At 39.7% G+C, this 13273-nt stretch overlaps 1 protein-coding gene across 7 annotated transcripts in view; it reads right to left on the reverse strand.

Annotated features, from left to right (window-relative positions):
- The window catches only part of KIF16B (kinesin family member 16B), a 289874-nt gene that overhangs the window by 230750 nt on the left and 45851 nt on the right, over nucleotides 1–13273 (reverse strand). For all 7 annotated transcript variants that reach the window (XM_047067541.1, XM_047067539.1, XM_047067538.1 and 4 more), the window contains exons 4-10: nucleotides 11670–11786; nucleotides 9299–9396; nucleotides 8161–8270; nucleotides 5386–5528; nucleotides 3724–3892; nucleotides 3404–3535; nucleotides 2271–2446 (exon numbers count right to left, since the gene is read on the reverse strand). In XM_047067541.1, the coding sequence (XP_046923497.1) occupies nucleotides 2271–2446; nucleotides 3404–3535; nucleotides 3724–3892; nucleotides 5386–5528; nucleotides 8161–8270; nucleotides 9299–9396; nucleotides 11670–11786 (945 nt within the window). The remainder of the gene's footprint in view (nucleotides 1–2270; nucleotides 2447–3403; nucleotides 3536–3723; nucleotides 3893–5385; nucleotides 5529–8160; nucleotides 8271–9298; nucleotides 9397–11669; nucleotides 11787–13273) is intronic.

The following is a 13273-nucleotide window of genomic DNA, read 5'->3' on the forward strand; positions in this document are numbered from 1 at the left end:
CTCACCCACAAAAATACTCCTTCAATTACAGCAGCAGCCCTCGGTCACGAAAGAAGATAAAAGGCAACTGGCTCACACGATACGTCTCAAGACATCCCTCAGACAGAATATGGAAAACTTTTAATAAATTAAACTTTTCTGTCTGTATGATAAGGCTTCCTTCAAGGATTTCCTCAGGTTCATTTAAAAAGGCTCATCTTGGGGCGCCTGGGTGGCTCAGTCGGTTAAGCGGCTGACTTCAGCTCAGGTCATGATTTCACGGTCCGTGAGTTCGAGCCCTGCGTCAGGTTCTGTGCTGACAGCTCAGAGCCTGGAGCCTGTTTCAGATTCTGTGTCTCCCTCTCTCTCTGACCCTCCCCTGTTCATGCTCTGTCTCTCTCTGTCTCAAAAATAAATAAAACGTTAAAAAAATTAAAAAAAAAAAAAGGCTCATCTTTCTTTTCCTTCATTGCCGCAACTTAGTAAATCATTAAGTACAAGTCACACCAATAATCGTCCAAATACTTCCCTTCACATAGAATAGTGTGGGTGATCCTATCAAATCATCCTTAAGTGTTCACTTTAGATAAAGAAAATTTTTATGACACTGAAAAAAGATCCCACAGGGCGCCTGGGTGTCTCAGTTGGTTAAGCATCTGACTTCAGCCTAGGTCATGATCTCGCTATTCCTGAGTTCGAGCCCCGCGTCAGGCTCTGTGCTGACAGCTCAGAGCCTGGAGCCCTGTTTCAGATTCTGTGTCTCCCTTTCTCTCTGCTCCTCCCCTACTCATTCTCATTCTCATTCTCTCTCTCTCTCTCTCTCTCTCTCAAAAATTAAGAAACAAACAAACAACAACAAAAGAAAAAAGATCCCAATAGCATGGTATACAAATTAAAATGACTATCATGTCCTAAGTCAGGGGAGCCTGATAATATCATATACAGCTGGACTATTCATTCTGGCAACTTGCCTTCACACACAGGAAAGGTCCACATCAAAAAGTAAAATATATGTGGAATGTTTTGTTTTGTTTTGTTTTGTTTTGTTTTGTTTTGTTTTGTTTTAGAGAGAGAACATGCGCCAGTGGGGTAAGGGCAGAGGGAGAGAGAAAGAATCTTAAGCAGGTTCCACGCTCAGTGCAGAGCCTGATGTGGGGCTGGATCCCACAATCCTGGGATCATGACCTGAGCAGAAATCAAGAGTCGGTTGCTCAACCACCCGACTGAGCCACCCAGGTGCCCCTGTGTGGAGATATTTTTAAGTGCAATGAAGAATTCCTATTCAAATGCTGTCTGCCATCGGACGGGAATAAACTGTCAGGTACATTTCAGGATGCAGGAAACTCAGTGAGGTTTTTATTCTGCCAATAGTTTTATGGGTCAAACCACTTATGGTATGTCAAGGGCTTCAAGGGCTATACATTTCTAGATGAAAAGCTGCTCTAGAGAGGGCACTCTGCATCTAAAGAAAAGCATTTTTTTTTTCAAATAATACATTTAAGACATCCATGTATGGGTTAGGAAAATGGGAAGAAATGTATCTTTGTTTATTTCTAACTCAAATCTAAGTCCAATATTTTAAAAAGCTATCCTTGATTTTCTTTCAAGGGTGGACTTTCTTTACAACAGTATCTAAAACCCATCAGAACCTAAGTCACACTATTCATTAAAGAACGTAACTCTGCGTGCACACTACACAGATAAGCAAGTTTACTGTGAAAAAACAAGGACAAAGGCCCTTCACTGGAATCCCAAAACATCCTGGGATGAAGCCATTTGGACAATCAAGCAAGGCCTCAAGGACATCATCTCAGCCAGTTACAGGTGTGTCACACATGTCACTGTATCACCATAACCACCTCTGTAATGGGCAATACAAAATAGATTCAGAAAGGTCTTCAAACAAGTCTTTCATTCTGTCAAAGTACATTTTCAAACCATAAAATGCATGGGTAGAATTTTAAATCTTATTCCAAGCACCTCAATTTCCTTCCACTAATGGAGATTATGCGGCTAATCCTATTGCATGCTAAATTTCCATCCATAATTGATAACTATTAGATACTTAATAATTTCAGGCTTCGTGGATGAAATCTTACACACAGAGCCCATAATGAATGCAAAGGCCAAGGAGAGGGTAACATAAAGGAGACTGGCTAACTCATTCAAAGCTTTACCTAGCACTTATTTACTCAAATCAATACAACGAGTGCGATAATTGTCTCATTAAGATCTAGAAATAGTTGTCATTACTCAAAGAAAATTATCCATAAATCTCAGAAAAACCCAACCTGATTCCCTTGAGCAAGCAGCGTTTTCAGTCTGGCTATTTCAGCACGCAGCTCACGGATGAGTTTGACGTTGGCGTCCTCATTAATAGTAGGCTTGTTGATGATGTTTTTGGCTCTATTTGCATAGCGAAGAGTACTTAGGGTTTCTCCATAATTGACATCAGCAGGTGAAATGGCTGTGAAGAATGAATTCAAAAAATAATTTATCCAGCACTCCGTGTTTCATTTAACACAAAGTTGGTTTGTAATTTAAAAGTCAGATTAACCCCGGGTCATTGGATAGACTAAATATTCATTGCCATGGTAATGAATATTAAAAATTATCTAAGATTTATAGGAAAGGTGCTCACTATACCAAATTAAATGTCATTTTGCTCCTCTTAAGTCTAGAATCAGCTAGCTATCTAACCAACTCTAAAATGAGATATGAGACTTTCCACCGTGCTTTAAGTAAGGAGTTTTCTCTGTTGAAAATATAGGAAGAAGATTTTAAGACTATTTGTACTTCTCAATACTACACAGAAATTAAAATACTTTTAAAAGTTCCGGCAAAGACTACCACCTGCAAAAATCCATGGCATTATTACTTTTCAAAAGAGTCAGTAGATCAGTGAATTCTTCTCCTCTAAAGCTTTGGTTAACCACCCCCCTGAACCCCCACCACAGCCTTTAGGGTTCAGGTAACTAGATAGTTGTATCTGGGGTACATACCCTAGGTTAGATCCCTTTTCTCTACCATTAATGCATAGCCTGGGGAATGGGGGAGACACAGAGACAAGAAGGGAAGAGGAGAAAAGGCAAAAGAAAGTCGGGTTAAAAGTTTTTGAGTTCTTCCAAGCAATTGTCTACCCTTTGTACATCTTTTTCTGTTACACTTCTTCCAGTGAGTGAAAATGCAGGAGCATTTGCACAACACATGGCAAGTTTATCTAACTAGGAAACAGGAAAGAGAGTTAATAATATGATAGTGTAGACAGGGATCACAGCGATTTTCTTCAAGATAGAAAAACTATTATCTTTTTTAAGATTTAAAAAAAAGGCACTACTTCCTAATGAGATACTTTAAACTTACACATCTACAGGTAGTTCACATAAAACACTATATGCTGAGGACAAGAACTTGAAATTCTTACTGGCGATCATGATGGTTTTAGAGTTCCCGCCAAGGCTATCTTTCAACAGCCAAGTCAAAACAGAATCTCTGTAAGGCACGAAAACTTGTTTCTTCTTCACAAGAGGGTTTGCCGCGTCCTGAGATAAATCGGCTGCATGAAGGAAGAAGAAAAAGAAGAAGAAGAAGAAAAAAAAAAAGGAGTAAAGTTTTTTCTCTAATTTGGCTTCAGAAAACCTTGAGGCTATCCTCTCAGACTATAACACAAACATTATACATAATTGCTTTGTGCTAATACAGTACCACGAAAGTAAGAGGGGCAGGGGACAAGCAGAAACCCACCTAAGGCAGAAATGACATTTCCCAGAGTCACGAGGGATTTGTTAATATTCCCCCCTTCCTTCAGTCTGACCCCAGTGGCACCGGTGGCATCCGCTCGCTCACTTCCAGCAAGATCGACTAAGTGGATCTTACTCACGGTTTCAGACGGCATTTCAGAATCAAATTTTGCCTGTAGCAAAATATAAAAGCAAAATTGAAGAGGTGTAAAGAGCCCTGATGTTGTCTGTGATACAAATTCTAATTATTTTCCACTTCTCACTGTGATCTCTCGGGGTAGGGTTTGGGGTTTTTTTGTTTTTTGTTTTTAATTTTGTTGTTTCGTTGGCCTTCTTACTGGTTATAGAAACTTCCAAATGAAACTGAATACACCAGAAGTCTACCATATGTAATTCTTAAACTTTCTGAAGATATCTGTTCCTCAAATCAAATCAAATACTCAAATCACTCGGTCATTCTCAACAAAGGCTTACTAAGTCTGACTGTAGTAGAACAGGACACAAGTCACTGTGGGCACTCAACAAAGAAAATAGAAGTAAATAAATAAGTAGTTTTGTTCTCATCTAGAGTCTTCAGCATTCCAAGCACAATGGCTCTCCAAAATACGATAAATGTAGACAGTTGTTAAAAGACCATTTGACCATTATTCAATGTCAAAACTTGTTTCACAAATTATAAAACACTGAAAACCCTAAATAGTGTATTCCTTGCTTCTGGATTCTACCAAAATCTTACCTTCCCAACGACTTTTAACCTGCATTTAACAGTCTGAGCCAAAATGCCAATAAGAAACCATATTTTGATAGAAATGTAAGCCTCTTAGAAACCAGAGGTGGCCATATCCTAATTCACATTAACCAGAAAGGAGGAGAAAATCCAAAAAACTACAGTAAATCATAAGCAAAGATGTAACAAAAGGTAAAGATGTGGAGCATTTATTAGGAGTTGTTCTGACTGATTTTTGAGAATTTTTTTATTTTCTTGGTCTGGAATTCCCCTCCTGAATAAAATACTATTTTTTGTATCTGATATGTTCAATGGCTAACATAGGCCAGGACATCCCCAAACTCCTAACACACGCTCAAGTCCCGAGAAGACCCTACGTGTTTGCATTCATCTGTTCTACTGGCCTAGGTCTTAAACTATTTACCTTCAGTAATTCCACACACAGTCACAACACACTTCACCTCGTAATCAGAATAGTTCTTACACTGGTACCTAAAAACGTTGGTTGCCTTTTAATATAATTCAAATAATCATAATCAACATTGTGGGGCGAGTGCCATGGAGCGATAATGTACCACAATGAGTTACTCACCTTGGCCTCCAGCTGGTCTGACTTGCAATCCATTATCTCCCACAGAGCTCACAACACTGAAAACTTTTGCTTAATTATGCAAAAAGCAAGTTTTTTCTGTCTGGAACAGGGCTGAAGCCTGCTAACTATTTCTTGAGGGTACACATCTGGATATTTCAAACGACCGTGCCTGTAACCACGGAGAAACTGCACACAACACATGTTCGTCTCTAATTAACAAGGAGATGACAGGCCATCACCTTTGCCTGCTGCTACTCCTGGTTCAACAATGATCGGTCCTCAGCTGGTGCTAATCACCAAGTAAAGACCTCGAGGATGGAGCCAGCCGGCCCCCCAGCTGCCCTCACCTGAGTGAACTTGATGGTAAAGATGGCATGAGACCTGCTACTGACGTCGTTCATCCCAGTCGCTGCTGTGGTTCGGTTGATATTTCCTGCATCCATGAGTTCTTCCACATCACCGTAATTCTGTACTAAATGTTTGGATAAATCTGGGAAAAAAGCAGAGGGTGGGGGGCTGAAGAAATCTCCCTAATATACAATAAACAGAATAAGAAATTTACCCCTAGGAAATAACACACAACTGTACAAATTTGCTGACTTGTTTAAAGATCTTGCTTGTTCCTACGGTGTGCCAGTTTATAACACAGACTCGGGGATCAAGTCCTACTCTGCTGCTTACCAGTGGACTTACATGGTTATGCACAAGTCACTTAACCTCGCTGAGCCCCAGTCACCTCTGATAATGTGTACCTATCACATAGGGTATTTATGATAAACGTTAGCTATCATCATCGACCTCATGAGCATTAGTTATAGCAAGGGAAACGTAAACACTAGCTTCGTGCAAAACCCGAGAGCATTTTTTTTAATCCTTTAAAAAACGTGTCATTCATTTTCTGGGAACATTCATATGTTTCTAAAATCAAAAGCTATGAAAGATATACTGTGTAAAGGGTTTCCCACCACCCATCCTAAACCCACTTCTCACTTCCCTGTGTCAGACAACCCAATGTAATTAGTTTTTCCATACTCTTCTAAAAATAACCCATAGATATGCAGGCAATTACATACACGGGTGTGTGTATGTGTGTGTGTGTGTAATTCCATTTGTATCCTGCTTTTTTCTATGTAATAATATACTGAAGAATATTCTGTATCAGTTAAGGTGATTCTTCACTCATTTGTATGACTGCAAAGTGTTCAACTGTATGCATGCACCATAACCAATTTTAACCAGTCTCCTGTTGAAACTATAGACGTTGTTTACATTCTATTCGCAATTATAAGTCACGCCGATTCTATTCGCAATTACAAGTCACGCCGATACAAATAATCTTGTACATAGGTCTTTTCAGATATATGTGAATATTTCTGCACAAAAAAAAAAATTCTTAAGAGGCAGAAGTTCTGGATCAAAGCACATTTTAAATTTTGGTGGATATTGCAAACACCGTTCTCCATAGAAGGCAATTTACACCCAGCAGCAGCAATGGATGAGACTGTCTATCGCCCAACACTGTCTTAGGCTTACTTACATCTGCCAGGGATAGGTAAGAAATGGTATCTTGAAGACTTTTTTATTTTGCTTTTCTCTGATTATGAGTGAGGCTAAGCATTCTTTCCTTCATTTAAAAATCATCCATATTCCCATTTCTGTGAAGTCTATTCACATCTTTTGTTCATTTATCTACTTGGTTGTTGAGTCTGTTGTTATTGGGTTATGGAATCTCTTTATTATTGGGAAATTAGTCCTTTGTCTGGAACTTGGATGGAAAAGATTTTTCCTACTTTTCAAGTTGTCTTTTTACCTTGCTGACTGTATTTCTGCCAAATTTTTATTCTGTTCTGTTTTTTACCATTTCAAATTTAACAGTTTATGGTTTCTAGGTTTTAAGTAAATTTTTAAAAGACTTCCTTTCTGCAAATTTCTGAAAGAAAAAATTAACCCACAGTTTCTTGTAGCCATTTTATTGGCTATTGAAAGTAGTCACTTTCAATATTAAAATATTTGTTCCATTTGCCATTTATCCTGGTACAAAAGCTGAGTTCTGATGCCAATTTACTTTTTTTTCCTCCCAGACAGCTTAACAACCAATATTTGTCCAATGTTTGAACTTCAGATTTATTAGAAACTAAATCCCCATAAGTATCTACATCATATTCTGGATGTTTTCCTCTGTCTGATTATTCTGTCTCCTCATAAGCCAGCTTTATAATATGTTTTAACATCTGATAAGACAATTAAAGGGAAGCACGAAGGCACAGTTAGCCTAAAAGCTATTAACAATAATAGCTATTCTACACTCCACAAAACAAATACATAGTTATGCACCTTACTTTGGGCATAAAAGGCAAAATTTTCATTGGAAATTTAATAAAATGCAGATGGGGCCTGTTAATACACCTGATGTCACCAGGTGAAAAAGACAACCAAAACAGGAACACCTTTAAGCCCATGACCAGTTCTCAGCCTTGCCTCCAACGAGACACAAATGCAGGACAACAGCCACAGGAAAGCACATGTCTGTGATTCCTACAGGCCAGCCACAACTCAATGCCTATGCCAGTTAGTTGAGAGGAGCCAGCCTATTCATAAATAATTAGCAGGGGCCAGCCCTTCCCCCACCATTACTTGTGACGTTCCTCACAAGTGTCTGTGACACAGCTAGTGTGTCACAACACAAATGCCAAGGACCGCAGCACAGGAAACTCTGTCAACGCTCTTCTCTCAAGGTGAGAGGTCTTATAATCTCCATACAGTCATAAGCCACCATTGAGGTCAGTAAAAATATACTGCTAAGACACAATGCCACTTAAAGAGGCAGCGTACGGGGTTGGTTATCTTGCCTGAGAACAGAAAAACAAGTTTCCAGAGAGTTCTTATTCTGGAAGCCAGAGGAAATCTATTGGCAAGCCCACAAAATCAGTGAATGCTCAATGAAGTATAAATTCTTACTAGTGATAGCTGTAGTGACGACACATGTCATCTTTGCTATAATAAAATGCCATCTAAATAAAATAAATCTTTTGCATATCGCCATTATCTCACATTTCCCCCTGAAACTACTGTTCTTACGGAAATTCCCAAGAAGAACAGAGCTGTGAGATACTTGCTCTTACCCTCCACATAAGGTCCTTCTTTTGGATGCTCTCGGACTCTTAAATTGAAGGTTTTGGATGACTTCCGCCTAAGTAGATCTCGCACACGTTCATTATAAATTTCTAAGTAGCTAAAAATTTTAAACAGGATTGAATTCAGTGAAATAATTTCAGACAGTAATAACAACAAAACGACAACAATAACAGCAGCAACATACCTTTATAGACAGTAACCATATATCTATCAGGTACCATGCTTAGCACTTTAAGTGGATTACTTCATTTAATCCCTACAACAGTCCACAAGTAGGTACTGCTATTATCCCCATTTTACAGGCTACATAGTGGAGGTGTAGAGTGTTTTAAACAACTGTTCAAGGCTACACAGCCACTGAGAGGTTGGGCCAGCCATAAAGACCTCTGATCACCGTGTCTGTCCTCAAACCCAATGATGAGACTGGTTCCCCACAAAGGTTTTATTTCAAGGAGGAAAAAGACTCCTCATCCATCCAGATTTATTTTTTTTTTTTTTTTTCACGTTTATTTATTTTGGGGACAGAGAGAGACAGAGCGTGAACGGGGGAGGGGCAGAGAGAGAGACAGACACAGAATCGGAAACAGGTTCCAGGCTCTGAGCCATCAGCCCAGAGCCTGACGCGGGGCTCGAACTCACGGACCGCGAGATCGTGACCTGGCTGAAGTCGGACGCTTAACCGACTGCGCCACCCAGGCGCCCCATCCAGATTTATTTTAAGATTAGGTGTACAGTGATCCTACCAACACAAAGAATAACACAAACCTTATTTAGCTAAAAGAATAAGGCAAGTGAATGGGATACACACTTCTAAGTCGAAAGCTCGCTCTCTTTCAGATAAACATCCTAGGTTACAGTTTCTGACTTAGAGGGATTTTTTTTTTTTTTTTTTTTTTTTTTTTTTTTTTTTTGCCAGCCTCCCAAATCCTAATCCAAATTGCACCCAAGAAAGTCACTGAAAACAGACGTGTTTTAAGCTTTACTTCCAGCTCCGATAGTACGGGAGGGGAAAAGGCAGCCTCTCCCTTCAGGAATCCGCAGGCCTTATCTTTTATCTAGTGCTCGAGCCTAGAGAGAAGCTACAACCAAGCTCACACATTCAGTTACTCAGGCCACGGGCCCTACCTGACTTCAGTTCGAAAAGATGCTTCATCCCATCTGGTGGTTTCATTTATTTGACTGAAGAGCCCTTCACAAATCCGAGGTATTAAGCCAGAATCGCCCTGCAGTAGAAGAGGAATGTCACAGCTGTCACTTGAAATAAAAGCAACTGATGGCTGAATCTGCAATTTGCCAGAATGGATTCAGACTCAAGGGGCCTGCATGTCAACCCCAGGCCTACCACTGCAGGCCCCTGACACACCATCTACCCCCTCGGGACTGCTTCCCATCCTCTGAAATGAAAGGATGAAGCTTTCTAGCTTCTACATGCTGGGTCTAGGGTAATGTACAGCTATCAGCTGTTAATCAGTTGAATCCTGGCTTGAAAACAGATCTATTCCTTAACTTTTAAACAAGATGGTCTACAGCTGTAGAATAAATGTGGAAAAGCTCATAAGGTCAAATGACCAAAGAAGGTGAAATATATGCTGGACAGAAAAGAAAAATACCAATGAAATCTTCGTAAGCACTCAAAGTAGCTGATAAGTCTTAAAATTTAGGTGACAGGACCACATTAAAACATGTAGTGTGTCCCTCCTTTGATGCACTAATCCCTACACTGGCCTTCCTAGACAGATTTTAATAACATCATATTACTTATACAATGTGGGCATCTTCAGGAATATTCATGTTTCAGCCAGCATTAACAAGCGACAAACCTCAGAACGATGCTAAAGATGAAGCCAAGTATTCTTGCCAGGAAACCAAAACTTAGGGCTTCAGTGTTTCCCTCCAAAGACCCTCTCTACCTTCACCCAACATTCCCCCAACCCCAGCAAAAAAATAAAAGAATTAGTGGGGCGCCTGGATGGCTCAGTTGATCATCCGACTTCAGCTCAGGTCATGATCTCACGGTTTGTGGGTTCGTGAGTTCGAGCCCCACATCAGGCTCTGTGCTGACTGCTCAGAGCCTGGAGCCTGCTTCGGATTCTGTATCTCCCTCTCTCTCTGCCCCTTCCCTGCCCATGCTCTGTCTCTCTCTCAAAAATAAACATTAAAAATAATTTTTTAAAAAAAAGAAAAGAATTATCTTTACAGCTTTAAGAGATTTTTTTCCCTTATACCATTAAGTTGGTACCAATTCTTATCAAGGAAAACTGGGCTTTTCACCATATTTTTTGTTCTTCCTTTAAAAAAGAAAATAAAAAGGAAGACCCAAACAGTTACTCAACCGAAAGGTCAGAGTAAAACAGGTGTAATTTAGGAGTACTTTATGAATGTTTAACTTAAGTAAAATAGCTACTAACAAATCAACATGTAAATTTCATTTTTTTTAGAGGTTTTTTCTTTTCTTTTTTTTTTTTGTAAAGGCACAGTGGGAAACTCGGAAGGGAGAAGTAATGATAAAAGGAAATGTGAAACTCCTGACCCTAACTGTTTACTCTCCTATTTATTCTTCCATTCTGTTCAGCATTGAGGATTCACAAGACAGCATCCATCTACTTCCGTAAAGGAAAAGGCTGAATTTAAGAAGCCAGGTCACAGGCACTCAAATACTTTCATCTGGAAAGACCCACCCTCCTCCAGGAACGCACTACCACTACCTTCCATGAGCCACCAAACTTGCAGCACTAAAGACACCATGTGCCTGCCAGCAGAAAGCCCTGTGACCCTCTGCTCGCACCTCCACATCTAGAACTGGCCACAGGTCTGACAGGCAGTGAAGAGAGTTTTTACTGGGACATAAGTAGAACACACAAATACTACCTAGATCTGGAGAAAACACAGAACGAGATAAAGTTCCTGCAATAATGTATAGCTTTTACTTTTCCATATTTTGGGGTAAGTATAACTTTAATGTCTGTTAGTTTATACAGCATAACTACTAAACTCTATATACTCCGTAATTACATAGACTCCATACAAACTACATAATTCTCTTTTGATGTATATGCTGGAGTTATGTAGTACCTTCCCACCAGAGAGTTAGATTTTCTTTTTTTTTTTACATTTTTCTTGGGGAAAATATGTTTTGAATAATTTTAAAAAGAACAGAGTTCAGTAATTTTATTCAAACTGTTGTGTTGGCAGAAAAGAAGAATAAATTACTTGTGGGCCCAGCATACTTTTTTGATAAGATTATAAAGCCTTTAAAAACGGAAAATGAACTGAGACTTGCATCCATTATTCATGCTTATAAACTTAAAACTATTTCTAATTTAAAATCTCTCAAAGGAAATTTAGTCCAACTTATTACTGAGTTTTATCTTATTGCTAAAGAATGATCAGAACATTAAAAGCAAGTTAGTACAGACCAAGTAGATAAAAGAGATAATTCTATCAGTCCAAAGAGAGATAATAAGAAATTTTCTTCCCACAGTGTAAAACAACGTACAGAATTTCCCATCATAGTGTATGACTTTCCTGATCCAGTTTGCCCATATGCAAAGACACAAGCATTATAACCTTCAAATGCAGACTTCACGACATCTGTGCCGAGGGTGTTGAAAACCTGAAAGCAGGAAAAAAAAAAACACAAAAGACACAATTACCATAGATTTTAATAAGAACCCCTTTAATGTTGACAAATATTCTTGAATGCTACTTTAGTCTTGCAAGTATTACACCACATAAATAAAATCATCGCACAACTATTAACAACAGAGTATGTATGTACCTCAGTTTTTAATCAAAAGGAAACTTTTTAAGGAAGAAAAGAGCAACCCCATCCTTTTTCCTACTTAACAAAAAATTCCTGAATGTAAACAAGGCAAAATGACAGTCATGTCTAAGAAGCAAAGATGCTTTTAAAGCATGATGATTTACCATTTCAGAATTAAATAAACTTACAAAGTTATGCATTCTATCAGAGCTTCCAGAAGCTAAATATTCAAAACCTAAAAATCACTGCAGCCAGAAGTTATTGCCCAAAGCATGCCAAATCAATACTGTCATTTGAAGAGTCCGGCTATTCATCAAAATAAGTCTCAGAAGGTTGAGTGATGGGTGGGTGTGAATGAGGCTGGGAAGGCCGGGCTCCCCTGAGTTAGAGTCCAGATGCTTTCTCCTATTTGAATATTGGCCTCGGATGGAGAAGGCAGGGACAGGAGCTGTGTGGGGTCTGGGGTTGTGCCTACACTGGCCTGAGACCGTGTCTGATGCACCACTCAGCTGCAGTGGGACACTCTGGGAAATGAAACAGGATGAAGGACAAATACTTCGCCCAGACAACTGATGTCAGTGAGCCCAATCGACATGTGTGGCCATCCTGAGTACACCCAGTTGGGAAGGGGACCAACCAAAGCTGCCCAAACCCCACAAGCCTTCACGTTGCCCCTTTCCCCTGTCAGAGAGGAAGCATGATCGGGTTCTTAGAGCCAGGAAAAAGTGAGGCACTGTTTTGTGGCATCACCACAGTCCAAGGTGGGAGCCTCATTAACCCCTCAGGAATGTTTAGTCTGTGTGAGTGACGCTGAATCAGCTGAACTTGAGACCCATCATCTCCCCTTCGGGGTTCTAAGCCCTGCAGCCAGAACACCCATCCTTAGACAAGGCTGATAAACACTAGGCCCCTCAACCTCAGCTCCACATAAACTATCCCTGCTACTAACACAGCTTATCATCCAAGGACAAAATATAAACACAGTCAACCGGACTTCAGCTTTCTTCAGGTACCATCTGGCCGCCATCTTGCTTTTTTTCCTCAGTTTCTCGGTCAAAGATTTCCAAACTATCATTTCAATTGAGTCACTTCCAAAATGACCAGTCTCATTCATACTGTTAATTTGTATCCATTTCAGCTCTAAGAGTGGATATTTTCTAGTCCTATTCTCAAATTCTGATGACTTATTCAACTCTCAATGGTAATAGCAGGTCACAAGGAGTTCGCATATTGGTCCTCATAAAATTCTACAGGGTGAGTAAGCATCACTTAGATCCATTTCTCAGGGGGAGAAGTGAGATGAGTGAACATACACAGTGAGTGGCAGAGATGGGATT

Source organism: Lynx rufus, unplaced genomic scaffold (assembly GCF_022079265.1).
Source record: "Lynx rufus isolate CCGP_SWC_20201006 ecotype Redwood Valley unplaced genomic scaffold, mLynRuf1.p SCAF_8, whole genome shotgun sequence".
Lineage (NCBI taxonomy): Eukaryota > Metazoa > Chordata > Mammalia > Carnivora > Felidae > Lynx > Lynx rufus.